Source organism: Cucumis sativus, chromosome 1 (assembly GCF_000004075.3).
Source record: "Cucumis sativus cultivar 9930 chromosome 1, Cucumber_9930_V3, whole genome shotgun sequence".
NCBI classification, from domain to species: domain Eukaryota; kingdom Viridiplantae; phylum Streptophyta; class Magnoliopsida; order Cucurbitales; family Cucurbitaceae; genus Cucumis; species Cucumis sativus.
The window spans coordinates 3,486,157-3,514,144 of NC_026655.2; the positions used below are offsets into that span (position 1 = coordinate 3,486,157).

General features: G+C 32.5%; 6 protein-coding genes across 6 annotated transcripts; 3 read left to right on the forward strand and 3 right to left on the reverse strand.

Annotated features, from left to right (window-relative positions):
- Nucleotides 1-152: 152 nt before the first annotated feature.
- Nucleotides 153-3,284, reverse strand: LOC101214943. Its single transcript, XM_004137351.3, has 6 exons — nucleotides 3,085-3,284; nucleotides 2,921-2,991; nucleotides 1,142-1,190; nucleotides 932-1,038; nucleotides 670-752; nucleotides 153-544 (listed from the first exon to the last, which is right to left on the reverse strand). Exons 1-6 carry the CDS (start codon nucleotides 3,131-3,133, stop codon nucleotides 319-321), a joined length of 585 nt encoding a protein of 194 aa, XP_004137399.1. The 5' UTR covers nucleotides 3,134-3,284; the 3' UTR covers nucleotides 153-318.
- Nucleotides 3,285-10,678: 7,394 nt separating this feature from the next.
- Nucleotides 10,679-13,338, forward strand: LOC101215424 (F-box/kelch-repeat protein At1g74510). The gene is made up of 2 exons (XM_004137353.3): nucleotides 10,679-10,846; nucleotides 11,602-13,338. The coding sequence occupies exon 2, from the start codon at nucleotides 11,637-11,639 to the stop codon at nucleotides 12,951-12,953; it is 1,317 nt and encodes a 438-aa protein (XP_004137401.1). The 5' UTR covers nucleotides 10,679-10,846; nucleotides 11,602-11,636; the 3' UTR covers nucleotides 12,954-13,338.
- Nucleotides 13,339-17,687: 4,349 nt separating this feature from the next.
- LOC105434654 (transcription factor PRE5) lies at nucleotides 17,688-18,260 on the forward strand. The gene is made up of 2 exons (XM_011651376.2): nucleotides 17,688-17,873; nucleotides 17,954-18,260. The coding sequence occupies exons 1-2, from the start codon at nucleotides 17,772-17,774 to the stop codon at nucleotides 18,101-18,103; spliced, it is 252 nt and encodes an 83-aa protein (XP_011649678.1). The 5' UTR covers nucleotides 17,688-17,771; the 3' UTR covers nucleotides 18,104-18,260.
- A 1,449-nt stretch (nucleotides 18,261-19,709) lies between these two features.
- LOC101217810 (pectinesterase 3) lies at nucleotides 19,710-20,808 on the reverse strand. The gene has a single exon (XM_004137529.3). The coding sequence runs from the start codon at nucleotides 20,672-20,674 to the stop codon at nucleotides 19,916-19,918; it is 759 nt and encodes a 252-aa protein (XP_004137577.1). The 5' UTR covers nucleotides 20,675-20,808; the 3' UTR covers nucleotides 19,710-19,915.
- A 1,815-nt stretch (nucleotides 20,809-22,623) lies between these two features.
- On the forward strand, nucleotides 22,624-25,618 carry LOC101215821 (microtubule-associated protein RP/EB family member 1B). The gene is made up of 8 exons (XM_004137355.3): nucleotides 22,624-23,044; nucleotides 23,892-23,960; nucleotides 24,068-24,154; nucleotides 24,301-24,407; nucleotides 24,510-24,643; nucleotides 24,729-24,802; nucleotides 24,956-25,069; nucleotides 25,199-25,618. Exons 1-8 carry the CDS (start codon nucleotides 22,937-22,939, stop codon nucleotides 25,322-25,324), a joined length of 819 nt encoding a protein of 272 aa, XP_004137403.1. The 5' UTR covers nucleotides 22,624-22,936; the 3' UTR covers nucleotides 25,325-25,618.
- A 20-nt stretch (nucleotides 25,619-25,638) lies between these two features.
- LOC101216063 (HVA22-like protein a) lies at nucleotides 25,639-27,580 on the reverse strand. Its single transcript, XM_004137356.3, has 5 exons — nucleotides 26,721-27,580; nucleotides 26,565-26,591; nucleotides 26,327-26,449; nucleotides 26,015-26,252; nucleotides 25,639-25,936 (listed from the first exon to the last, which is right to left on the reverse strand). The coding sequence occupies exons 1-5, from the start codon at nucleotides 26,780-26,782 to the stop codon at nucleotides 25,874-25,876; spliced, it is 513 nt and encodes a 170-aa protein (XP_004137404.1). The 5' UTR covers nucleotides 26,783-27,580; the 3' UTR covers nucleotides 25,639-25,873.
- Between the last annotated feature and the right edge of the window lie 408 nt (nucleotides 27,581-27,988).

Genomic DNA, 27,988 nt, shown 5'->3' on the forward strand with positions numbered 1-27,988 from the left:
GCTATTTCGAAAATTTGTCAAACGTAAACCACTTTTTAAGATGGTTAGAAGTTAGAAGAATATTCTTGAGTGGAGAAGAATAAAAAAAAAAGTATTTTTAAGCCTTTCAAGTACCTAAACTACTATCTATCAAATATACATTCCATCAGAACTTCAATAGAGCAACAACTAATTTCATTAACTCAGCAAGGTTTAACTCGAACAGTTAATTACAGTCTTCAAAATTTAGAACAAAATGAGGATCCCTTCAAAACTCCTAAAAGTTACATTTGATATTACACCCTGAACTATCTTACATTGAACCCTACAGACATTCTTTCATTCGTCCTCATCATCATCAGAGCTAGCATATGCCAAACCTAGTAAACTCTTGACTGGATTTTCAGCTTCTGTCTCTCCTTCAGTTTTGTTTGTTTTCACTAACGGCTTCTCTTTCACCTTTTCATTGTCATTGTCATGCTTCGGATTTGATAAATCTGCTTGATTTGAAACTCTGGGTCTTTTGGGTTTAACTTCCACTACTCTTTTCAATAGATCTTGCTGTCTGCAATCCAGAAACCATTGATCACATATAAAATGAGCGAAGTACACACGCAATCGGCCTGATCCAATAGAAAACATTAAGCGTAGTGGGTATGCAACCATAAGTGGTAAAATGCAGACAGAAACCTGATTCCACTCTTTGGTTTTGGCTCAACACGAAGGGCCAAGGGAACAGATGCGGGTGCAGAATCAGCCAAACTAGCAGCTTTGTATTGATTTTGTTAAGGAAATGACACAGTAAAACGAGGGGTTGAGAGATTATTTTATCTAAGAGGAGAGAACTTTTAGAAGGAAAAAGGAAGTCACCATAGCTACTTTGAATCCCTAATCAACATGAGAGTATCTTTAATTTCCATCACTACAAGTTTTCATAATGAAAAAAGGATATCTTGAATGCTGCAAAGGCTCGTTTCTCAGTGCGTCTAAGGAGGCGCTCTGCATCCTCCTCTGCTTCCATCTGCTCCTTAAGATAGAGCAAATCATCACTGTCCAGGGCTGCAAACTCCAAACTCGAGTTAAAATTAAGAATCCAAAACTAGTATCAAGAATTGTTAGAGGATGCACAAACAAACAAAGAGACAGAGACAGAGAGTGTTACCGCCTCGTCCATGAAGGTAACCTCCACGTTCTCCTGCAACCTCCTGCATCTGCTTGTATCAGCCACCCGGTAAGAAAAGCCAAGATCCCTGCCAGGGCATGTTATTAGAAAACTTTCCTGAGAATTTCACAAGAGAAACCAAAGAACTTGAAAACCAAGTACAACAAATATTACACTACTAACAAGGCATAAGTAGAAAATGTGGGAAACCTGCAGATAACCTAATTCTACTGGGAATGTGATTTTTTTTTTATATAAAAGGCCACTTCTTCCGGAAATGAAATGGTTTTCTTGACAAGTACAGATACAACTTAGGCTAGTTCTCGCCTTCATTGAAACAAAATATTCGTCTCCTTGTGAAAGTGAGTACAAAAATGATTAAAAGAGAGGAACTCTTGCAAAGAACCAAGGCTAAAAATTAAAATTTAAATCTAGGTCACCTGGATATATTGGTTATCTGTATCTATAAATTCAACAACTCGTGACTCTAAACAGCTTGGGAAAATTAACAAAAGTATCAATACTGCAGATACAGCTGATGATCAGGGAATCAATTGCTTGGAACAGGGATCCATACCACTAAACCAACCTTTAGGTCACGCTTGAGATAACCCTGTTCATACTTAGAAATAGATTTGGGATTTGACCTTCTTTGTAAGATGTAATCAGCACACGAGAACAAGCACATGGAAATTTAAAGCTCAAGCTGGCTCTACCAAAAGCAGTCAGCTGTTAAGTTTTCAATGTTCTATTTATGAGACATTTAAAAATAAAACATTCCAAGTTTAAGAAATGCTGGCAAATCAGAGAAGCATGGAAGCTCTATCCAGAATGCCAATCTTCCTATCCAAATCTATCACTGTCAAAGAAAGTCAAGAAATAGACAACAATAAACAGAACGAGGCAACAAAAGTTTAATAACAATTTCTTAAATCAGCAAATAACAAGGGATAATAAGCAATATATAGTCATTTACGGTCCCATAGGTTGGCCATATCATAAATAATGGATTATATAACTCTCTCAGATCAAATTCATTGTAAATTCCTACACTACAAAGATAGCGTTTTTTAATTCTTTCTTTCCTTTTTACATCTATATTTTTGGAGCCCTAATTCTACGTTCATGACCCACCTCGGAAATCATCAGAGAGGCTTAGCAGTTAGCCCACCCAATGCTAGCTCCAAGAGATGGTTTAACACTTTCTTGAGTTTTTCATGAAGACCTAAGTTGAAAACTTGGAAGTTGAGTGATATAACGTACTCATAGAAATCAACTGTTCAAGAAATCCAAAGAAGATGAGTGCAACTTCATATTTGCCAAACTTAAGAAAGTAGGGGGACATTGAGTAAATACACAAATCACAAGTAAATTACTGCATTAAAAAAACAATAAATTGCAGTTTTACGCAAAAGGAGGGATTTATTGGATCAATTCGTTTGTGCTGTGTCTTCTTATTACGATCGTATAGAAAGAATAAGAATGCCGCCAACAGTAATGAACATCATCAAGCTGATAGTCAATTTCCTCCAATTTTTTCTATGCAATCGATGCAGCGTCTTATTACAACCAGTAAGAGTGTTATTAAGAAAACAAACTCTTAAGAAATTCTCAAGTTACACCTTGAGATTGCTCAGTCCAATTAGGAAAAACGTTAACTCAATAAACCAACAAATGATTATACGATGAACAAAGAAAGATAGAGAAGCTAAATAAAAGGAAACTTATTGATGAAGAAAGAAACACGAAAAAAGTTGGCTTAGGCAAAATTGCGCTAACCTTCGCAACCATCCGTTGAAAGGTAATATCTTCATCGTCAATCTTATCTTTCCCTTTACCCCATTTCTTGTCTGCAATTATAAGAGCAATGGGAATGGGGGGTCAGAAAAACACAAAATAAGAATAAGAATCAAAGGCCCAGTAAGATAATTAAATGTGGAAACCTTTTGGGTCTGAGAGATTGGTGTATTCACGAACTTCTTTCCCAGCCATAGCTATGAATCTGGATTGCTTCCCTATAAACTAGAAATCAAGAGGAAACCCCTTTGGCAGGCTCCCTCCCTGCTTCACCCTTGGCGCCTAGAGAGATTGACCAGCGAAACAGAAACCAAAAATCACTGGAGATTGCGTTTGCGTTCGTGTGCGAGAAGCGAAGCAAACAAGCAATGAATCTTCGAGAAGGGTAATTTGGATTTGGGCTCTACGGCCCAAATCATCGGGCTTTTCAGGTGAAAGCCCTTACAAATTTAACTTTATTTTCTCTCAATATTATTTTTTATTAGCAACAATTCCCCTATTTTATTTTTCATTCTTCTTAATTTTTTTGTTGACCAAAAATTAAAAAGAAAAAATAGTTTTTAAAAACCATTTTTTAGTTTTAAAATTTTAATTGTGATGATTCAAAATTAGTCATTTAATATTGCTCTAATAGGGACAACTTTAATTTAAATTCACCACGAAAAATATTAAGGTTTTAAATTATAAATCATGATCACACTAATACATCATTTATCATGTTGAATTCTCCAAGTATTATTGATCAATAACTAATTGATATAGAATACGTATATATTCATAATATCTCATATAACTAAATGGCTAAAGGATTTTAGAAAGTATATTCATCTACACTAACATTACTTAGGACTTCATTTACACCTTGAAAGAAGAAAACAATAATTCACTTTTGAGTAGTACATCAAATAATAGATAACAAAATCTATCATAGCTTTAGCCTCCTCCTAAAGTTGCTATTTGATTTAAAAAAACGTTTTTTTTTTCTAATTGTGTCTTATAAAAAGGGGTTCAAAAAATTTTAAAGATCAATATTTATACATTTATTGTACATACACTAGACCAAAGACGTATTTAAATTCTCATTAGTTAATTATAACATATTGATCTACATATCAACCGAGTATGATTGAATCATAATAAAAACACTATTAACTTTAATAAGATTAAAATACATCTAAAAAGAGAACAATAATTTTTTTTTTTTTTTACAACAAATATATGATCTCCTTTAAATTTAAAAGTGCAATGGGTTCAAAGACCTAGGAGGATATGAACATAATATATATGCATAAGAAAAATGGAATGGTGGGAAATATTGAATATTTTGAAAAGGGAAGTGGAAAGATGACACCAAATTTGGCCTTCAAATAAAATAATTAAATAGATCTCAAAATGCTGGTCACACCCCTAAGACTATGGAGGGTTTTTCCAATAGAGATTGTTGATATTATTTTTCTATCTCTAATCATAAATAAATGAAAAGGAAAAGGTGAGTTTAGAATTTTAAATGTTGTACAAATGGGAAGGGGAGAATGGCCCAAAACCCAAAAGAGATTTTATAATATTAAGACATATATATATATAAGTAAAACCCCACCACTTTGATCTCTTCATAAAATTGGTTTTATTATTCAGTACTATATGTTAATAAAATAAAGTAAGATGGAATTTTAGTGGAGAAAGAATAGGACAACAAAGTAATGTTATGTTTTCATGTATATATCTTCATCAAAAACATAAAACAATATATCATCAATCCAAAATTTAACGTAGTATATATATATATATATATCATAGAAATTTGAAAAAAATAATTCATCTTATACAAATTCTTAAAGGAAAAGGCATTCTCTCGTATTTCTCTTCTTATTTACATATATATTAATTTTCAGTTTTCATTATTCTAGAAATGTGTGTTCTCTACTCATTAAAGTTTTAATTGTAAGAGTTATAATGAGATTAATGTAATGTGTATCCTTGAATGCCAATTATATGGTAGTTTTTATTCTTTCGTTTCTCCTATAATCATTGGCTTTCATAAATAACGTAACGACAAAGAAACGATCGTATGTGAATTTTGATGAACGTGGGATACGTTTATGATATAAAAAGTGCATTATTGATGTAATGCATAATTATAGAATCAACTATCGATACTTTCTTTTTAGGTATATTTGTCCAACGTTGTCTACAATTAGGTAGTATGACATTATCAAAACCGAACAAAATCTATTTAAGATTTCATGCGTCAACTTATGTAACGTAAAAGAGAAAAAGTCTACAGTACATAGGTACTCCACAAAGATCAATATTTTCTAATGAAAATAATATTACTAGATTTTCAATGTTTGTATACTTATGACCAACATGAAACATAACTCAACTAACATAAAATATACACTTTCAATAATCAAGAGATATTAAATAAGACGACGTTTGAAACTCATCTCCAGATATTGTTATATTAAATAATAATATATAATAACAATGCATGCATGCATACGTGTTAAAAGAGTTTCATGAATTTATGAAAGATGAGAACTTTGAATAAAAGAAAAAAGAGAAGAATTCATTGCATGAATTATGAAGCTTTTATAGAATGTGAAGAAAGCGTTACAAAAAAAAAAAGTGAAGATAAACCAATTTTATATATATATAAAAAGAAAAAAAAAACAAAGTTCTTTAAAGAAAATGGCATTCTCTCATATTTCTCAATCTTAATTACATCTATTAATTGTGTTAATAATTTGTTGTCAATTATGTAATCTTTTTTTTAAAAAATGAATAATTATAAAAATAAGGATGGGATAATAATCAATAAGAAATTATAAAAATTTAGAAAAAACCGTTTATAACATCTCTTTTTTTACATTAGATGATGATAATCATATGGTAATCTAACGATAATCTGTTTTTAAATTTGTTTTACTTTTGCAATTTTAAAAATGTAAGTGAAATGAATTTTATTACTATATTTTTCTTTTTTTGCTATTTTTGCAAACTTTTCATAATTAATTACATTCATCTAGTAAGACTTATTATGTTCGAATTGATTGTGTTGATTATTTTGATTTAGTGTATAATGAATTAGTTTAATGTGAGTATGTATTAAAGTTAGGATACGATACGTTTTATATTTGTTTTTAAAAATGACGCTCATGTTATTCTCCTAATCATCAAATTTCATGAATAGCGACATAATGTAATTAAATGCAAGTCGACAAAGATGAGATACATTTTATTTTATATAAGATATTGATATAGCATGTCGTTATAGAATCAATTAACGGTATCATTCTTTTTCAAGTATATTTGTCAAGCATTATCTGAATTTGGTAATAAGAAATTACCAAAAATGAAAAAAAAAAAGAAGATAATATACATCTATGTGATAACATGTTAACAATAACCAGTCTAAAAATATTTTCTCATAAAACCAATAATATTTTCTCAAAATGTTTAACTAAAAACAATAGTATATGTATGTGACCCATATGAAGTTTGCCTCAACTGACATATATACTTCGGTGCTCGTAAGCTGATTTGGACACACTCACAGATATTAAACTAAAGAAGTTAGATGTTCAAATATCTACTCCAAATATTGTTGTACACTAAATAATAATATGACAGAAATGTATACGTATTAAAAGAGTACTATCGTACTATCACAATAAGTTTTCAAGTACTTACAAATAAAATTTTGAATTCAGTTTTGCATGAATTATGAAGCTTTTTTAGAAGGTAAAAAGATGGTTACACAAAACGTATAAGTGAACACAATAATTTTATGTATTAGTTTCAAATGAAAAAGAGAAAAAAACAAATGATGTAATTGGAAGGTAATAATGAATTCAGTTATATTTTGTTTGTATATTAATTAAAAATTCATCTGAATTTTTTTTAAAAAAAATACATGAATTTAAAAGAAAGAAAGAAAATGTTTAATGGTAATTAGACATATTTTTATCTAATGAGTTTATGTTCGAATTCAAATTGATATTATTTTGGTTTAGAGTATAATGATTTGATGTCGTCTATTATTTTCATATTCTCGATACTTAATAACTGACGAAAAAAATATGTCATATATGAGTCGATAAAATATGATGCACTTTATGACATAAAAGTTGAATTGACGTAACATATTATTATAATAGAAATCAACTAATGATATCGTCTCTTTTAATTTAGTGTATTTTTCGCATCGTTCGAACTTGATGATAAAAATATTACCGAACAACGAACAAAATCTATTTAACAAACTTAAATAACATATCAATGGTAATCAATCTAAACAAGAAAAATGATATGGTCGTTTCTCTATAACGATGTTTTCACACATGAAATTTTTTTAAATGAATGCAATAGTGTATTTGTGACAAATACGAACGTATAATTGATATAATTAAATTAAGTATACACTTGTAACAAAAAGGTTCGTAATTAGGCGTCGAAATGTTTACCTAAACTGTGATGCATACGTTAACAATAATATGTATAGATGTCAAGAGAGTGTGAAGGACTTTTGAAGAGTAAAGATAAGAATTTGAATAAAAGCAAAAATGGAAGGTTACGTTCACATTGCATGAATAATAATTGTGAAAAAGCATTTTTAGAAGGTGGGAAAGAAAGAGCGTTACATAAACATGTAAGTGTGCATGAAGAGATGTAATGATTTTATATAAATTAGTTTCAAATGATAAAAAAAACAAAAACAAACAAAAGAAAGTTAGAAAGATAATAATGAATTCAGTTATATTTTGTTTGTATATATCATAGAGACTTGAAAAATAATGCATGAATTTGAAGACTTAAAAGAGAGAATTATGCATGAAAAATTATCTCATAAATTTGGAAAATTAGAAAAAAAGAAATATAAATCCATCTTAATTAACAATTTCTTAAATACATTCTCTCATATTTCTTTGATCACATTTACATAGTACTTTCTAACCATGTAATTGTATAAAAAAACATTTCTCTATAAGGATATTATATTTTCTCATTCAAAATTATATTTTAAAAATCAATATATAAACTAATTAAACTAATCAAGATAATTATATAATAGTAATGTGTATATGTGTTAAAAGAGGCTCACAAACTTATGAAGAGTAGAAATAAAATAAAGTTTGAATAGAAACAAAAATGGAGAGTTCATTCCATAAAGTATGAAGCTTTTTTTCAATTAGAACGAGCGTTGCAAAAGGTAAAACATATAGATGAAAATAACTCGTTTCAAATGAAGTTAAAAAAGAATAATGAATTTTGTTATATTTTTTTTTACCTAAAAAGTTCATTTGAGAATTTGGAAAAAGAAAAATATGAAATTTAAAACAATTATATTCTCTCACGTTAAAAATTGGAAAATTTTACAAAATATCTACAACATATAACAAATTCTATCACTGATAATTATTGATATGTTATGGTGATGGAAGACTATTAATGATATAATTAAAAAAAATTTATAGCTTGAAAATATTTTAATTTCGAAAAAATTGAAAAAGAATTTATCATATTTCTTTTTAAGTAAAATACATTTTCTCATATTTCTTATCAATTTTTTAGAGTTAAATAATTAAGAAGGTGAGGATTGAATCGTTCATATTTGAGATGATCTTTACTACATTTATCTAGTGAGCTTCATATTCAAATTTACATCGATTATTTTAATTTAGACTATAATAAATAAGTGTAATATGTGTATATGCCGGAGCTAGGATGAGAGCTTCATATTCAGAAAAAAATCAAGTTCTTTTATATCCTCAAATATAATGAATGACGACAAAGTACGAGATACTAGTCGACAAAATGCGATACGTTTCTTGGTATAAAAGGTGAATCGATCATCCAACACATCATTATTGAATCAACGAACGATATCTTCTTTCTATGTATACTGTCGGACGTTATCGTTGTAATAAAAACAATACCAAAAACGAACAAAATCTATCTAAGATTTTGTCCGTTGATCATTCAACGACATATGAACGGTAACCTAATTTTAAAAGAAGTATTCTCTATAAAGATATTTTCTCCAAAAAATAATAAATTTTCAATATTTAACTAACACAATACTGTATTTATGGTCAACATGAACATAACTCAATTGACATCAAACACCTACTGATCTTATACTGTTGAACTAAATAATAATAAAAATATATATATACACACATGTCGAAAGAGCCTCATGGACTTTTTCAGGGTAAAGATAAAAGTTTGAATAAAAGTAAATATAGAGGGTTCGTTGTATGAGTTGCCGTGAAGCTTAATTTTTTAGAAGGTGAAAAGAGTGTTACAAAATGTAGGAGTGACGGAAGAGAATAATATAATATTAATTTTGGAAAAATAAATATGAAGAAAATGATTAGAGGTTGAGAAAGAAATAATGAGAGAGAGAGGAAAAAAGGGAAACTCCAAATGTTGAGAGCATGAAGAAAAGGGGAGGGGGAGTGTGAGAAGAGAGGATTTGGTTACCTTTTATTCATATTAAAATGGTTTTGATTTTTTTTTAATGAAGTAGGTCGGTTCGGTTTTTAAATTTAGTCGGAGAAATTTCGGTTTAAAATCAGACCGAACCAACCTAGTGTTCTCTATATAACCCAACCCATTCTTCCTCCACATTCTTCAAGTTTCATCTTTCCTTCACATTCTTTGTACTCTTCAACCTCTTCTTCTTCTTCACACTCCTTCCTTAACTACATTGCTTCGTTGATTGTCTTTGCTTACCTCGATGCCTTTCGATATGTTTTCAGGATTTGAGGTACCTCTCACTCTTATGATGTGGTGATTGATTTTGCCACTTATTTCATGTACTTCTAATTTGATTTTCTTTTTTCTCTTGAAGTAACCTTGCAGCGGAGAAATAAAGTTGATACAATGTTGTCTAAAACGTAAGCGATTCTTTTTCTATGTGTGTACTGTTCATTTCATCCATAAGAATTCTTTTCGGATTAACAAACAACTTTCCTGGATTTTAAATCCTTAAACTTAAACATTTTTTTTAGTATTTTATACAAGAACATGTTTCTTTTTTCTTTTAGATATGACCGTCACTATAAAAATCAATAATATAAAAATAATTCATTCGTTATAACTTACTATATTGTTTATGCATTTGACCAAGCTATGCCCTGAAGTCGTATTTTAATTCTCAAAAACACATAAAATTAAAGCGGTGGAACTTGTTTATGAATTTTGATATTAGGAATTTAAATTAATATTGCTATATTTTGAATTCTTGTTTGGGTTCTAGTGTTTTGAATATTCTATCAGTGAATCTAATTTTAAATTGACTTCACATGTCTTATTCTATTTCAAAAAATAATTGACTTGATATATTCAAATTTTATTTGGCTATTAAACCCATTTTTTTGTTGGGAAGAAGTAAGATGTCTTATACCTTATTTAAAAAAAAAAGGATAGAAAGGAAACCAAAGGAGAAAAATGAAATTGGTTTAGATGGGAGAAATAGAGAAAGCAAGAAGAAAAGTGAGAAGCCAACGCAGAAAGAAAAACACCGTTAGCTTTGAAAGTAGAAAGTTGGAAAGGGCATTCGTAATTTGAAAACGGCGATTCTTACACGTTTACACCGCATCGTAGGCCCCACCTTTTACACCCCCAATTCCCTTTTTCTGTTATATTCTAAAAACCAAAACCAATAATAATATTAATAATTTGATGAATAAAAATTAATTAAAAGTAATATTTTCGGTAATCTTAAATTTAATGGTAATACTCTCTCTCCCACACACCGAATATTTCCAGAAGCAAAAGAAAGAATCTGTAGCCACAGCCCAGAGTGGGATAGAGAAGAAGAAGCATTTGGGTCTTTGATTTTCACTAAATAAACTCCAACACCCTCCACCCACTTCACCCCCCCCTTTTCTTATCCAATTTGTAAGCTCTACCTCTGTTTTTTTTGCTTCTTTCTTTTTTTTTCCCTTTGATTATTGTTATTTTCTTTTGCTTTGTAGTTTTAGCCTCATGCTTTTCTGGGCACCCACTCAATTTGTAATTACTGTTTACAAATTCAAAGATGAACCTCTTCTTCGCTCAATACCATAATTAGCTTCAATGGGGATTTTTATTATTATTGTTATTGTTATTATTCTTCTTTTTTGTTTATTGTGTTTTCGCTTCCAGAAATGAAGTTCTGACTTTAGATTGGCTTCAATTATGTTTTTGCATTTCTTTATCATTGCTTTCTGCTGCAACCCTTTTCCCCTTTTCGATTATTTACTCATGCCTATGCCCGACTTGATCTGAAGATCTTGATTTTAGGTTTTGGCTATTGTTTTTTCGATTGCTCTTTCTCTCTGTAACTGTAATTGTCGTTCTTTTTTTAGATGGGCATGCACTTAATTTGTTTCTCGATCTGCTCCCGTTGCTTGCATGCACTTAGGTTTTGTTCTTAATTCAGATTGTTGGAAATTGTTCAATGAGTTTCCTTCCTATATGCATTTTTTAACAGTATGCAACGCTTTTCTTTCTTTCTTCTTCTTCTTCTTTTTCTTCCTTTTTTTTTTTTTTTTTGGCATTACCATTCATATTATTAGCTAGCCACTTAGTTGGCACTTCCATTCGCATGGAATGATTAAGGAATTGACATTCTATTTTCATTGTTACCTGACATTGCATTTTAATACTGCTAGTTGTGAGAGGGTCGGTTCATTTGGATCCTATAAACATGTTGGAGGGTCCATCTTATCTCATCTCGAGGGACTTGCCTAGCTCTTGCGAACAAGAGAGCAAGTGGGTTTACAATACTTTCCGTGTGATTGAGATGACGAATAAGAAGCATCACTTAGAAGATATGGAACAACCTTCAGCGAAAAAGTTATGCAAGTTGATAGACGGTGCTCATAATGAAAGGGCAGATTTAAATCTTCCAGCAACCTTAGTTGACGATCAGGATAAGCAGCATTGCGGTGGAGACCAGTCGGATTCAGGTTCGTTGATCCACCAACTTGGTCGGGACATGTCAATTAATTGCCTCCTCTACTGCTCAAGATCAGAATATGGCTCAATTGCCTCATTGAATCGGGACTTCCGATCTCTTATTACAAGTGGTGAACTTTATAAACTACGGAGGCGGATGGGCATCGTTGAACATTGGATTTACTTCTCCTGCAGCCTTCTTGAATGGGACGCATATGATCCAAACTCTAACCGTTGGATGCGTCTGCCTATAATGGCATCAAATGAATGTTTCATGTCATCGGATAAGGAGTCCTTGGCTGTTGGGACTGAACTTCTTGTTTTTGGGAAGGAAACGATGTCCCAAGTTATATATAGATACAGTATTTTGAATAATACATGGTCATCTGGGATGAATATGAATACACCTAGATTTCTGTTTGGTTCCGCTAGTCTTGGCGAAGTTGCAATACTAGCTGGTGGTTGTGATCCAAAAGGGAACCTCCTGAACTCAGCCGAGCTTTATAATTCTGAGACAGGAACTTGGGTCACTCTTCCTAAAATGAACAAAGCAAGGAAAATGTGCTCTGCAGTATTTCTTGAGGGAAAGTTCTATGTGATTGGCGGAACTGGGGCAGGTAACACAACTCTTACTTGTGGTGAAGAATACGATTTGAAGACTCAGACGTGGCGTGAGATACCTAACATGTACCCGGGGCGAAATGCTGGAGATGGGGCTGGTGTGCCAGTTGCTGCAGTTGAGGCACCTCCTTTGGTTGCAGTAGTAAATGAAAATTTGTATGCTGCAGATTATGCACATAGGGAGGTGAAAAGATATGACAAGGCAAGACAATTGTGGGTGGCTGTAGGGCGATTGCCTGAGCGTGTGGTCTCAACAAATGGCTGGGGGTTGGCATTTAGGGCTTGTGGAGATCGACTAATCGTCATTGGTGGACCGAGGGCTTTAGGTGGACGTATGATTGAGATATACTCTTGGGCCCCGGATCAAGGCCAGCTGCATTGGGGTGTGCTTGCCAGCAGGCAGTTAGGAAATTTTGTGTATAACTGTGCAGTCATGGGATGCTGAGGCGTCCGGTATGCTTAACAACAACCCTCTGTGCTGTCTGGAGTCATTTCATAAAGGACTTCTTCATGATCCTCACTTTTCAAGGCAAGCTATCTTTCTCTGCCTTCTGCTGCTGTGGAAATTGCGGTGATATTTAAACACAGATAGAATAGGTCCAATTGAAGAAGGTAGAATCTTTCTCTTGTTTCTATTTATTGCTTTTATATCTCCCCTGTTTTTCCTTTACTATGAGATATTCTCATATGTCCGTATCATTTAGAACAGTCAAAAAAAAAAAAAAAAAATTAATAATCTGAAATGCTGATGCATGTTTTTAGGTTGTTTTGACTATGTGCACAAGTTCAAATCCAAATTACTGAATTGTGAAGTGAAATAATTCTGTAAAGTTCTCATCTTTTTCCTTGAAAACAAGATCCCCTCCCCTATCCCCCCACCCCCATTGCAAGCAATTAATGTGTAAGAACCAAAAAATTGGAAAGAAAAAGTAAAAATAATCTCTCTCTCATAATCACAGTAACTGGAATGGCATATGAGAGCTACATACTTTTGGGTTTCCACTTTTTCTGAATTTGATTGAAATGATGAGATAAATGAATTTTAACCATGAAAGGGATCGTAAAGTTATTGAAATATTTTCCAACTGGGATCCTTTTCAGTAAGGGAGGGGGTCCTTGGCAACTAGAATCCTTATCAAGATCCCTTCTCTCATCCTATGATTATATATATTATATAAATAAAAAATCCCTGTAGGCATTGTATCCAATCTTAACCATACAGTGAAAGCTCTGAATGCCAATGTCAGGCCACCCAAAATTGCTCTATTTAGTCTGCATTTTCACATAATTGTTAAGTGGCCCCCAATGATGAGTTCATAAACTTCCTTACCATATTTTGATACGGAATCGGCATAGGCAATGCCATTGAGTTGGGGTGTTTGTATATAGTATAGTATAGTGAAAAAGAAGGGAGGGAAAAAGGGGAGGGAAACTGGGTTTACAGTGGCCTGCCCTTCCCCCCCGCGGACAAAGGGTCGTGGGGCGTACTTATGGGCTGAAAGAGCCCACCTGAAAGCTGAAACTGTAGCGCTGGTGCACAGCTCGTTAACCCCTTCCCTTCCCTTCCTTTCCCTTCTCAATTTCTAAACTACCTGCCCTTGGCCCCTACCTTTTCTAACACTTAGATCTCTTCTGTACCTTTTCTCTCTCTCTCTCTCTCTCTCTCTTTTTAAAATATCTTTTAAATTAAGATTTGAATATGATTGAAACTCATATAACTCTCCTACTTATGGCCTTTCTAACCATGGAAATATGGTCCCATAAATTAAAAAAAGAAAAACAGAAAAGTGCTTCAAATCAACTCAATCAGGTGGGGGAGATAAAGAGAGAAAAAAAAAAAAAGGAGGGAGAGGGAGGGAGAGAGATTCTTTGTAATATCATTATTTGCTCAACAACTGACAACCGTTGTTGTCTATATATGAATGAACAACAATAATAATGATAAATTAATATTCTTTTGCTTATTATTATTGCTTTCATTTGCTTTTCAAGAATATATACACACACAAACACACATAGGGAAATAAATTTGATTTCCATTAAAGAAAGAAAAGAAAAAAAAGAAAAAGAAAAAGAAAAAGAAAAAGAAGGATTTAAATGAGGGGTTTGAACTTGAAGTGGGTGCGTGAGTGGTGAGGTAGTGATTATTTATTTTGGAAGGCAGAGAACAGAGTAAGTCCCTTTGATTGAGTTTCAGTTTTGTGGGGTAGGCTGCCCTGAAAATTAGTGCAAAACATCCAAAGAGGTTTGGTAAATTAGGACTGAAATACATTACAATTATTGAATTTACATTACAAATGCCAATGTCAGATTATACTTTCTTTTTATTTTTTTGGTCACTGGGCCCTCTCCCCATTAACACAGGATGCCCCATTCACAGCTCAGTGGCCTTTCTTTTCTATTTTTCATTTCTTTTTCCACTAAACTTAAATCTCTTTTTAATTACTATACACATATATACATATATACATATATACATGCATATTATATAGATTTATTTGTCTAGTATGCTTTACGAAAATTTTGATCCTTTTAAATGTTCTGTTTTGAGTATTTTGAATCATGTTTTTACGTTTGCTTCGTTGGCTATGGAGATATTCACGTGCCCCCATCTTTCTTATTCAATTCATCCCTTAGCTCCTTAACTATATTTATTAGTTACTAATAACATATGTGAAAAATTAATTTTGGTGTGACAATATCTATTTCTTTTCTATATAAAAAAAGAAATTATTTCTACAATAAAACTATATATTATCATGTTTTAGAAAAAGAGAACCTTTCTTTTTCCTCTCTTTCCTCTCTCTTTTTTCCTTCCTTCTCCTCCTCTTCAATGGCTGCCCACAAGACACAAATAACCCTTGGTTGCTTGCATTTTTGTAGGGATTAAGAGTGATTTTTGAAGATGAAGTAAAGTTTAAGAGTGAAATTATTAGTTCACATGCGAATTTATTCAAATTTCAAAGACCAAAACAATATGTATATATTTTTTTTTCTGGGGTTCTTTTAATACATTCACATGCCTAATTACAATAGGTAATGGACCAATATAATATGTACATAAATATAGTACTAAATTGGCATTGGCAATTAGAGTCTTAGCGTCGCCATATGACACATAGAAACAAATTAAAATCATCATCTCTTTCTTTTTTTCTTTTTTATCTGTTCTTTTTTGTAGAATAATTTAACAGTTTATTTGTTTGTAAAAATGTGAACTAAATTTCAAGAAATTACTTCCAAGTGTATACAATAATGAGAAGAGTAAACACAGATGTACTTGAAAACTTAAAAAAAGAAATAGACTATGTAAAGTTATGATACTAATAAATGATGAATTGGGTGTGATGTAGTTAACTACTAAGTACTGATCTCCGAGTAGCTATTTCCTCACTAATATGTACCAAAGAGCTAAGGTACAACATTGAAACACACAAAATTAATTATAATGTTGACACATATGAAACATACAATATGATAAGAGTACCAAACGTAATTTAATATATCAAAATTAATTACGAACATTAAATGTTTATATATGTATATTTCAATTTTTATTATATTATGTAATTGTTGAACTTAAAAGAAATCAAAATATTGAATTAAATGTCTGATTATTTTCAACTCCACATATTAGAAGAAAAGAAAAAAAGAAATTGATGTTCATTGTGAGTATGCAACTGAACAACTCAGTACTTCTTAAGGCTAAACCTACTACATCGTCCTTGGCTGCAAAATACTCTCTCTATATACATATGTTTACATTTATTTTCTAAAATAGACGAAGGGTAAACTATTTTTGGTGACTCATTATATAATAATCAAGTAATGAATATGGATGTATAGCTACTGAGTAACACATACTTTGAGATTGGTAATTGTATACAGTAGACAATAGAGTAGCAGGAACGACTTAAGTAGTACTCAATCAATATGGACAAATTAACCAAAAAGTGATTAACGTACATGGCACATGGACTTGATGAAATAGAAAGCCCATGAACATGCATAACAACGAACAATCTTGTCTTTGTAAGTGAACTCTTATCTTACAATTAAGTTACCTAATTTTTTTCAATTTAAAATACGATATGAATTCTAAATTAACATGTCAAGAAAAAAGGGAACAATAATTTACATGTATGGGAAAGAAAGAACAAAGTGTCGATATCAAAATTTAAATGAGAGAAAAAAAACACACACTAGCATTCACCTACGTGACAACAAAGTAAATTTGTATTTTTGGAGGAGCGAAAATTTGTGAACTAAAATAACATAGACTCTAGTTCTAAAGTTAGAGTCGAGGAAAGGTACGAACAAGAAAAAGTTAGAAATTAAAAATAATCTATAGTTTACCTATTTTTCTTGGAATTAAAAAAATGAGACGATATAGATGTTTTCTTACTCTACATAAGTTAGGACTAAGAAGAGAAGTAGAAAGACAAAAAGGTGGTGGAAGGAGAGGCGAAATGGCCATTGAAGGAGATAACGATTTGGTTTCAAAGATTTCATTTAGATTTGAAGTTGAAGGAAGAACTCAAATAACCCTTAGCTCTAACTCTTTCACTTTGTAAAATTGTTTGTTTCACACTGCTACTTTTCTGACACTTTCTTTTTTCTTTTTTGTACCATTCTCTCTCTCTCTCTCTCTCACCCAACAACAAAAAAAAGAAGAAAAAACCTTATCGCTATTAGAACAGAAACAAACATGATTGGACTTTTAATTCTTGGAAAGGCAACATTAATAAAACTTAAGAATAATCTACATAAAATTTAAAGAGTTGGTCTGTCTATAAATATGTTTTGTAATGGAAAATCATTTGATTTGTCGCTGAAATTGAGCACATAGATTAGATAATAGATATACATAGGAATACAATATTCCCTCACAAGACACAAAGTTTGGAAAGAAACAACGAATGTGGTTTGGTATTGGTATTAAAAAAGATGGTTAGTTGGGAAATTTTCAATTAAGATTTTTGGAGACCAAAGAAGGAGAAGAAGAAGTGGTAAGTAAAGGAACGACATATGCGAAGGGATCTTCTGGTAGAAACGACAGTTGTTGGATTGTCGTAAGCTGATGGTGTTTGATTGTGGGACTTTTTACTGTTCATATTGTAAGAAAATGGGCCAACCCTGATTGGAACTTTCTCTTCTTCTACCCTTTTTAAAACCTCATTCTTCCCCCTTCCTAAAAGCTAAAACGCTAAAACACAAACACCATTTCCCTTTTTGTTCTCTCCAACTTTGCTTCTTTTCATTCATGGCTTCCTCCAAATTAGGTGATGATGAGCTTAAAAATCTTGTCTCCAAATTGCAAACTTTGCTCCCTCAACTCAACCATAAGCCCCACAACTCCTCTGAGGTACTTAGTTTCGTTGCCCTCTACTTAATTTCTTCTTTAACTTAAACTTAAACTTAACTTAACTTCTTATATGTGAATAGGTATCGGCGGGGGAGATATTGAAGGAGACGTGTGATTATATAAAGAAGTTGCAAAGGGAAGTGGATGACTTAAGTGAGAGGCTATGGAAGCAGCTGGATTCAATGGGTATTGACTTTGAAATGGTTAAAGATCTTCTAAGTTTTACTTAATTAGTCTCAGTTATTGTATGTGTTTGTATTTTGAAACTGATGAGTTTGGTCTCTTCATCGTTACCAAACAACCGACAGTTGAGAGAGAAAAAGGGTTGTGGATTCTATAATATATATATATATATAGATATTTCTATTTCTCCATATCCTTCTTGTATATGTGTGTGTATATGTATATATGTGTTGGTCTCATGTTGGATATTCAATTCTATGCCTTTAGTTGAAAAAAGATCAAAAGAATAATAACAATCAATGTAGAGGTAAAAGGTGGTGAACTCTTTTAAATTTGGACAAAAATATCAGTTTTGGTCTCTAAATCTTTAGTCTATTTTGTGTTATATATGTTTTAGATTTGGGTTTAAAAACCATTACTTGAATTTTATTTGAGTGTCATCAAGATTTTACACTGTTATTTCATTGATTTCTAGTCACTAATAAAATTAGTGCTACCATATTTGAAAACTTAAAAATCAAACTCAAGACAAAAATGAAGAAATGAAACCCAAACATAAACAACACTTAGAAAAACCAGAAGGATACAATTTCCATCTAAACTTTCAACATATGCATACCCAAAAATGGAGGAGATATGTTCTAAAAGTTTTAACTTTTAGAGGTAAATAATGAATAAGGAATTTGAGATTAGAATTATTACTTCTTCGTCAAAGTTGAGAGATAAGGGCATGGTTTATATATTAGTTGAGATGATATAAACCCTAAAGCATACCATAGCATAGCATGCATCTGTTTTATATCTTATTTACACTTTACACCACCTTTTTTGGATTTTATTTGATACCCATCATTGGTTTATTTCAAAGTGGAATCAATGTGCAAATTGAGGGCCTTGTATATATTTGAAGACTAAAATGCTAACATATTTTGTTTATTAAATGTGTAACGAGAAACATGCAACCAATGTTAAATCATCGGAAATTTGATAAACTTCCAAAAACAAAAAGGGCTTTGAAGGACCATTGGTGTTTAAAGAGAACAAACTACAAACCCAACCACTTTCTTCTTTATAAATAAATAAATAACAAGTCACCACAAATTGAATTTTGAAAGTATGATGATAGAAATATTGAAGTTCTGTGTTATACAAATAATTACAACATAATATAACATTTAAAAATAATTTTGAGATCATGCAACCTTTTTCATTGTACGACTTGTATCAATTTATTAAAAAAATGATTTGAGTTAAAATTGAAATTAGAAAAAGTATCACGTTGTAAGTGATCCATTCTTTGTCAACATTTAACATGCAAAACTATAGAATTATGTATAATAAAAACGGTAAGATTAAGCAAATGTAACTCATTAAATATTTTTTTTAATTTTTTTTCGAAATAGAGAAGAATAAAATAAAACATTCATGATATTTTTGATAATTTGTTGGTATCCAAGAAAAAACAAAAAGATTATCACTTATTTACAAATCTTGGTCAAAATGATCAAAATCATGAGCTAAAGATCGTAACCCTTAAAAAGTTATAATGCCATTTAATTCAATCCCCATTTCATTCCACATAGGGAATGAATGAATTCAAGTTTTCTCATGTCATTAGTACATGAATAATTATATGCTCATGTTCATAATACAAAGAATAGATTGCATTGCAAATTTGAGCATTTCATTGTTAGAGAAGCAAGACTAAAATTTGTCAAATAAATACAATTTCCAAAGTATCAACAAGGACTATTTATTTTTTCTTTTCATTGAGGGAATTAAAAGAAAAACAAACAAACAAAGGGGTATTTGTATTGAACATGATGATGATGATGATGATTACATTTTAAAAATAAAAATTAGTGAAGTGGCATATTAAATTTGTCAAGAATGACGTGGATGTTAGCCACGATGGCCAAGCTGTTGCTTACGTATTCTATGGACTTTTTCATCCTCCTCTTCACCTCTTCAAACGACGTCGCATCCATCTCCTCCACTCCCTCCAAACAGCTTTCCTCATTCGTCATCGCACTGCTCATCCACGTCTGAATGTTCCCGATCTTACTCTCCGTCAACGTCTTCTCCCCGGAACCGCCTCTCATTTCTGCTACCGAATCATTGACTTGGCTAATTGCGTCTTCGATTTGGCTCTGGCAGTCCTTCAAAGCTGCTGCTGCTCCTCCGTCGCCCTCTCCACCTACGCTTTTTAGCCATCGGGACATATTGGAGAGCTCGTTTAGGGAAACTTGGAGAGAGAGGTTTAAAATGAGTTCGGGGTCGGGTTGGGGAGAGGAATTGAGAGAAAAGATTGAGGTGAAGCAGGAATTAGGGTAACGAGTTACGTTGCAGACGATGCTGATTGTGTGGGCAGCGTTATTAGATGATGATTTGTTGTCGGGGGTGGAGTTGTGGATGTAGACTCCGACGATCAGACTGATGATTAGAGCGGTGAGGAGGAGGGCGGAGATGGCGGCGGCGAAGCGGAGTAGGAGAGAAAAATTGTGGTTGGTGGGGAATTTGGAGTTTGGTTTGGAGGGGGGTGGGGGAATTTGATGTTCGAGGTCGAGGTTGAGGTGAGTGAGTTTGCCATAGCCTTTGAGAGCATTGATTTGATCCATGATTTTACAAATTGATCGGTTTCTGTTCAAATTTAGAGAAGGAAGGAAGGAAGGAAGGAAGTTCGTTCCTTTCAAGTTTGCGAAGGGAAAGGGAAAGGGAAAGGGAAAGTCAAAGATAAACCCACAGTTTTCATTTATTGTACACATCAACGTGTGGGGATTTGATTTTTCAATGAGATGGTTAAGATTTGGGCTGAGTTGCCACTAAATAAAAGCCCAACCAAATGCAAACAATACTACCCATTTTAGCTTAGCAATCAAGTCTAAGAAATAGTTCATCATCATGCAAACTATATACTGCATTATGGAAGAACATAAAAAGGGAAAAGAAATGCAAAAACTGATCAACTAAAAAGAAAAAGTATAATTGGAAGTAAATAGAAGGAATTAGCTCCCAAGAGTGTTGTTTTGCCATTACATCTCATTCTCTACCCACAAGATTGGACTCAACATCCAATCAATCTTTCTTGTCTGTACAATAAAGGTTCTATCAATCCCTCTCAATTCTTTGGCTCCATATCAACCAAACCTATACAACCTTTGTTATCTTCTAGTCTTCCAACCCCTTTTCTGTTACTCAAAATCTCTAATGTTTCCTAACTATCTAACCATAAATAAACAAAAACAAAAAAACTCTTTCTTTTTTTATCCAGTTTTTAAGTTTTGACTTCGTTTCTTAAGTTACTAGTAAAGAAAAAGAAATATATGAGTGAAAATAGTGTTTAAAGTCTCTATTATTTAAGAATTAAATTAAATTTATAGGTCAAAACAATTCTCTTATTTTTCTCCCCTACATATGGATCTTACTAAGGTTATGCCAAATGCCAACCAATAGAAGAAGGGGATAATTGGATGTGCTTATTGATATCAAGTGTATATATACACACACACACACATATATAATAATATAAACATACATATATAATAATATAAAGAATAGTTTTTGTCATTTTATTTAAAAGAGGAAAAAGAAAAACAATAAATGGCATATACCAACCTCACCACACCCATTGCCCATTATAACTCTTTCTTTAAGCCCTTTCCATTCCATTTGGACAAAGAACATTTGCTCCCCCACTTGCCTTTTCTTCTCCTTTATAATAATATGATTACTCAACAAATTAAAATTTTTAATTAAGGCAAAAGAATAACCAAATTCAAAGCAATATATCATGCCACCTGTCAATTTGGACTTATTTACACTATTTTTATTAGTTAAATAATCCAAATATATAAAAGTTGTGAACCACATTAATTTGGCTCCTATGGACCATCTAAAAGAATCACTTTTTGATAAAAAGAAAGATTAATGACACTTCTTTAAACATGCCAACTTCTTCCTTAACTGACCACAACGAATTAAGAAAAGGCAGATTCTCTTAATTTTCTTTTTTAATACTTAACCCATATATTACTTGTTATGATAACATATGACAATATAACTTTACCATAAGTCAAAGTTATTATATTTATAAACTAAAAAAGTACATTCTTTTGTTAAAGAAAAACTAAAACTGCTTATACCCATCAAAGTCTATGTGTAGTACAACAACGTTAAGAAGTTAGTTTATCGTTTGAAGGAGGAAATTTTTAATTTGTTCTGTGCAAGAAGAAATTTAAAATGGATAACAAAATCCCATTTGTATTTTGTCATTATACAAATATTTAATTCGATCCTATTCCTAATGGATTTGTATTCAATATATTTGGAAGGAATTCGATTTTTTGTCGGTGGTCAGTTGTTTTTTTTTTTTTCTATTGGGAGGTGACACAGAGAGAAAAATGGAACCGTACGATTCTTTCTTTGTTTTCTTGTTTTGAAAGACTAATTATTCGTTGATTTGATGAAAATGAGATCGGAGGCTAAAAAGGAAGGGAATTTACGTTTTAATGTTGATGAGTTGGGGTTTAAAGGAATGGTTAATGAAGATGGTAGTTTTTTGTTTTGTCTAACGCTAATTTGTGGTGCGTGAGGAACAGTGAATTCCCTCCACCGTTCAATTTCACCTTCCGTTTCGAAAGAATATGTTAAAAATCTTTTAAATGTTCTGTTTTTTGTTTTTCTTTTCTTAAAAAAGATTAAAATTTTGTTTAAACTAAGCAGCGTTTCCCCCTTAATATCCGGCCATAAGCCGCCTCTTCCTTAATGCCGTCCTTCGTTTCCAGTTTATTTTAACATTTCTTTGTTCTTCCCTCTTTCTCCATTTTTTGTTTCTTTCCCCCTTCTTATGATTTGGGTTTTCTGGGAACTGCTTTTCAACTATGGCTTCCAATATTGGAATGATGGACAGTGCTTACTTTGTCGGTAGGAATGAAATTTTGACATGGATCAACAATTGCCTTCAACTCAATCTCTCTCGCATTGAAGAGGTTTCTTTCTTTTCTTTTTTTCAAATACCCTTTTTCAACTTTTTGTTGTTGGGGAAATGTTTGTATTGTAATGTCTGATATGGGTTTTTTCTGTTTGTGCATTTGAGTTTCTCTTCGGTCCCCTCTTTCCTTTTGGAGAAAGGGAGGTTGTGTTTTCTAATTTCTCCATCTTTTTCTTTGTGATTATTCATTGTTCATGATGGCGAAATGTTATTATAGACATTGTTTTATAGAAATGTTTGGAAAAAAGGAATTAATGTTTGCTCTTACCTTGAAACATTTCCTAAGAATGTTGTTTAGTTGCTTTCTTTCAGGTTTTGGTTGAGGAAATAGAGGTTTACAGGCAATGGCAAACTATGCCATATGATAGTGATTTGGATTTTTCATAATTTTTTTGTGTTAAATCTCACATTATCCTTTTGCATTCTAGTGATTTTGGACCCAATTACTTCTTAAGTTGAGGATTGACTAGTTCCTTGTCAATTTGAAGCATGTCATTCGAACCATGGAAGGCAAGCGGTTTTTTTCTAATCTTAGTTTACAAATCTTAAAATCTATAGTAACTAGAAGTAGTTACGGGAATTGGATTAAGTAATAGAAATTAAAGCAAACGAACTGTTTACGATATGCTCATACTGCGATTATCGACATGAGAGATTCTTTGAATAGCTTTCTCATATTGTTATGTCCAGCTACATTTGTTCAACCCATAAGCGTTTTTTCAGTTATATGGAAGTCATTTCCCTCTATCCTGGTTTTCTTCTTGTTCTCTTTCCAACCATTATAAGTTATTATGCTTATCTCAGTATGACGGTATCCCTTTTCCCATGTTTGTTGTTCTGCCTAGGCTGCTTCCGGGGCTGTGCAGTGTCAGATGATTGATATGACCTACCCAGGAGCTGTCCCAATGCATAAGGTTAGTTATCTCTTATCCATCTAGTTTCAATTGTCATCTGCTTTGGATTGGAGAATTGTTAACTGCTACTGTATGATACTGACTTGCGCCTTGGATGCATGTAAAAGGTCAATTTTGATGCAAAAACTGAGTACGATATGATCCAAAATTACAAGGTTCTTCAGGATGTATTCAATAAGTTGAAAATTGAAAAGGTATGTAACCCAATGGTCTGCCTAAATCTCAGCATGCTTAGTGAAATGGATGGTGTTTTTTTAAAGCCTATTTCTCATGATTGTTAGCTAAACGGATGTTCGTTCCTTTAATGGTATACTGAAATCTCTGATGTTATTTGTGGCAGCACATTGAAGTCAACAGGCTTGTAAAAGGTAGACCTTTGGATAACTTGGAATTCTTGCAATGGCTGAAACGCTACTGTGATTCAGTTAATGGTGGCATAATGAATGAGTATGCTAAATTTATCATTATTTATTTGCCTCTCGAGTATTGGATTATAAACAGTGTCTTCTTTCGATTTTGTCCTCAACTTTTTCTTGAATGTCACAACAGGAACTATAATCCCGTGGAGCGAAGATGTAAGGGAGGAAAGGGTGGGGCCACAATGAAGGGTTGCCAGAAGGCTGCTAAATCACTGCAAACACATAATATGCATAGCCATGGCTCTGGCGATTCAGTTGAACCAAGTAAAAGCTTTACTCATCTTGTTCAAGTAGTTTTTTTCATTGAGAACAGCCATTGATTAAGCTATTTGATGCTGTATCAAACCAGGATCCAAGCCAGGGAAGAATGGCGTAACAGGCGGTACAAATTCTTCGACAGAAATCCAAGCTTTGTCCAAGGAGGTAGGATGCAAAATAATTTCTGCTTTATTCTTTGTTCTCAAGGACCGCTCCAACTTTTTACTTCCCTTTCTCCTCCAATTGATATTCCATTTGACTCTCCCTCTTTCTTACAAGTTGTTGCTCTTTTTGTTGCATTTTTTTTCTTGTGTTCAGATTACAGAGCTGAAAATGTCTGTAGATCTTTTGGAAAAAGAAAGAGACTTTTATTTTGCAAAATTGAGGGACATAGAAATCTTTTGTCAGATGTCTGAATTAGAAGATCTCCCGGTAAGAAATCCATGGATATAGAGAAAAACCTTCAGGATGATTGACTAGAAAACGATTCTTTGTCAGAACTATCAACTTTCAAAGAGTACATCGATAATTGTATGGTTAATAATTGTACGTCTGATGCAGATGACAGCAGCAATCAAGATGATTTTGTATGCAGCAGACGCGAAGGAATCAGCACTAACTGAGGCGCAAGAGTACATATACCAGTCACAGAATAGGAGTGACGTTGAAAATGAAAATGAAGAGTAAATTCGAAGTTTCAAACAAATTTGAGCCTGTAGATTGAACAAGAAAAAGCTGGAGCATTGCCAAGCAATTCCACAGCTATCACTCATCATCATCATCATCCATCACTTAATGATATCTAATGCATAGAATTCTTAATTCTTAGACCTAAATAATCCTTGTCTGTGCTGTACTAATGATCAAGATTGTTAACTGGATATCAACCGTTGGGGTTTTGTAATAACAACAGATGCTCAACATCAGCTTTCCTTAAATTCTTTTTTATTGTTTGAGAAAATGTTGCAGTTTCTTAATGTATCTAATTGTGTTGAGTGAACTTCGATAAATGACTACACTTTCTCTTCATGTTTATTTGAATTTGCTTTGATATTACAAAAAGACGACCAAAAAACAGAACAAATTTGGATAAAACATCTACAACAATGAACAGAGACTAGTTTTTCACAGACCCAAAAAAGAAAAAACACAAAAAAGGAGAAAACTTTCAGCTTTGTTTGATTTCCACTCTTATTCTAATCCGAAGTAGTCAGTTGAATTCGAGTGGCATCAGTTTCAATATCCATAGTCATCTGCATAACCATAATAACTGCTACTATTTCTCCTGTGCACTTCGGCCTGTAGAAGTAGAACATAATAAATAAGCTTTGTGAATTGAAGGGAGAAGCTCAAAGTAACAAAAATATTCATCCTCACATTGTCGAGCATGTATTGAAGTTCACCAGTTCCATGTTCCTGAATGTACTTCTCCGCAGCAGTGATAATGTCCTCACGTTTGTTCAAAGGATCCTTCCCTTTAGGAACATACCAAACGTTAACTCTCTGTTGGTTCACCATTAGAGGTCTTAAGTAATGCTCGTACACATACGAAGCTCCATTAAAGCCTGATAACCAACACAGCACAACCAGCTTCAAATAAGGCCATATTGGAATCCTGCCATGGAAAAGTTTCTGTTAACAGATCAAATTCAAAGCAATTGGAAAAGAAGTAACCCCATTAACGCCTACCATTCAAGAACCTTGGCAAAGGTCAGCTCGAAGAGAGTAATCATGGAGTGTAAAACCCAATAAGTAAGCCATTGCTGATCATCGACTTGAGATTTGGTCTCTATGGCTCTGATTGAGGCATATCTACCAAGAAAAAGAAAAAAAAATGAAAAAAAGCCCAAAACCAATATTCAAAACGATTGAATTCAGCCCAATTGACCAACAAATTTTGATGGATTAGAGTGAAAAAGAAACTTACAGAGGATAGACAAGACCGACAACAGGGCTGCAAATCAAATAATGACAATGTATCAATATATGGGAGCATTAACAAACTAATTCCCCATTATGGGATTTTTTTTTTCCTTTTAAAAAAGCAAACTAAAAAAAGCAACATAGAGAGTCGGTGAGATACCCAGCAAGAACATCGAAGTTTTTAAGAACAACTTTAAAGAAATTTCCAGCCCCAGATCCCATCTTTGGGTCAATGTATCAATTATCTTCAAAACCCAGAATCCCAAAACGAAAGAACGAAGAGAAAAAGAGCTCGTTCTTCCAAAATCCTTCACTTTATCTTTTCTTATCCTTCCTCTAGATGTCAAGCTCGAAAAGCGGTGCAGCTGTGTGCGTGTTAAACGAAAAAGAGTAACAAGTGTCATCGAAAGTAAGAAAAGATAAAAAAGCAGAGGAATCAATTCCAAGGGATAGCATCGAAAGTTGGAGTCGGTGGAAGGGAAATCAAAAGGTGTAATTAACAAAATCACAAGTCTAATCAGATAGTAACACATACAAAGATAGGATAGTTAAGAAGAGAAGCAGAATGAAAAAGGGTATAGAATTGAAGATTGGTTAAATGAAGTGAATCATCATCGTACTGAAACTGACAGAGAGATGTTAGGAAGAGAATAAGCAAAGAAATTTGTCGTGAAAACTGAAAAGGGTCCACGTAGCTTTAGAAAATAACGTGTTGAAGCTTGAAAGTATAACGGTGTCCTCTGGTAGCAGAGAAGGAAGCGATTCGGATTAAGAGAATTGATTTGGTTAATGAAGTGGAAACAGAGTGGGGACAGAGTCAGGTGAGAAAAACCTGCAAGTGATAAGGTGTGGACACAACAAGACGATCCCACCATTTTTTCAGAGACAGAGTTTTTGAATCATTGATGCAGTAAAAAGATGGCAACGAATCTAAAGGGAGAGTGTTTGGGAGATTGGAGTGAATGGCTCAACATATTAACTATCATAAACCATTTAGAACACTACTCTGCTCATTACCATTACCATTCAATCATCACATCTCTCAAGACTCTCCCTCCTCATTCCTATCTTTCTTTGAACAAACTAGTTTTAAGCATATAATCTCCCAACTTTCGATCTTCTATCTCTCCGATCAAAATTGAGTTAGCTTCAACTCTTTTAAATGATAATAAACAGAGTTTCATTTCGCAACACCTAATTTCATATTCATAATTATAATACAATAAATATTTTTGTTTTGTTTTCTTCTAATCATTTTAAAAAAATATTTCTTTTTTTTGTCAATTTAACATAATTTTAAAATTTGTGTTTAGTTGTAAATTTGAACAACACTGCTTTTAAAACAAGTATACTAAATACGTTTTTGAATAATCGATGGTATAATTAGAAAATTACTAAGTACTTAAATAATAGCTAAGGAAAGGTTGC

Bases quoted from the DNA above. Each gene is read 5' to 3' on its own strand.
- LOC101217810 (XM_004137529.3), bottom strand. From the start codon at position 20,674: ATGGATCAAATCAATGCTCTCAAAGGCTATGGCAAACTCACTCACCTC.
- LOC101215821 (XM_004137355.3), top strand. From the start codon at position 22,937: ATGGCTTCCAATATTGGAATGATGGACAGTGCTTACTTTGTCGGTAGG. The intron at 24,803-24,955 runs GTAGGATGCAAA...TCTTGTGTTCAG, and splicing joins TCCAAGCTTTGTCCAAGGAG to ATTACAGAGCTGAAAATGTC. The intron at 25,070-25,198 runs GTAAGAAATCCA...CGTCTGATGCAG, and splicing joins CTGAATTAGAAGATCTCCCG to ATGACAGCAGCAATCAAGAT.
- LOC101216063 (XM_004137356.3), bottom strand. From the start codon at position 26,782: ATGGGATCTGGGGCTGGAAATTTCTTTAAAGTTGTTCTTAAAAACTTC. The intron at 26,592-26,720 runs GTATCTCACCGA...TTTGATTTGCAG, and splicing joins AACTTCGATGTTCTTGCTGG to CCCTGTTGTCGGTCTTGTCT. The intron at 26,450-26,564 runs GTAAGTTTCTTT...TTTTCTTGGTAG, and splicing joins GTCGGTCTTGTCTATCCTCT to ATATGCCTCAATCAGAGCCA.
- LOC101215424 (XM_004137353.3), top strand. From the start codon at position 11,637: ATGTTGGAGGGTCCATCTTATCTCATCTCGAGGGACTTGCCTAGCTCT.
- LOC105434654 (XM_011651376.2), top strand. From the start codon at position 17,772: ATGGCTTCCTCCAAATTAGGTGATGATGAGCTTAAAAATCTTGTCTCC. The intron at 17,874-17,953 runs GTACTTAGTTTC...ATATGTGAATAG, and splicing joins AGCCCCACAACTCCTCTGAG to GTATCGGCGGGGGAGATATT.
- LOC101214943 (XM_004137351.3), bottom strand. From the start codon at position 3,133: ATGGCTGGGAAAGAAGTTCGTGAATACACCAATCTCTCAGACCCAAAA. The intron at 2,992-3,084 runs GTTTCCACATTT...TTATAATTGCAG, and splicing joins CAATCTCTCAGACCCAAAAG to ACAAGAAATGGGGTAAAGGG. The intron at 1,191-2,920 runs GTTAGCGCAATT...TGATACAAGCAG, and splicing joins TTCAACGGATGGTTGCGAAG to ATGCAGGAGGTTGCAGGAGA.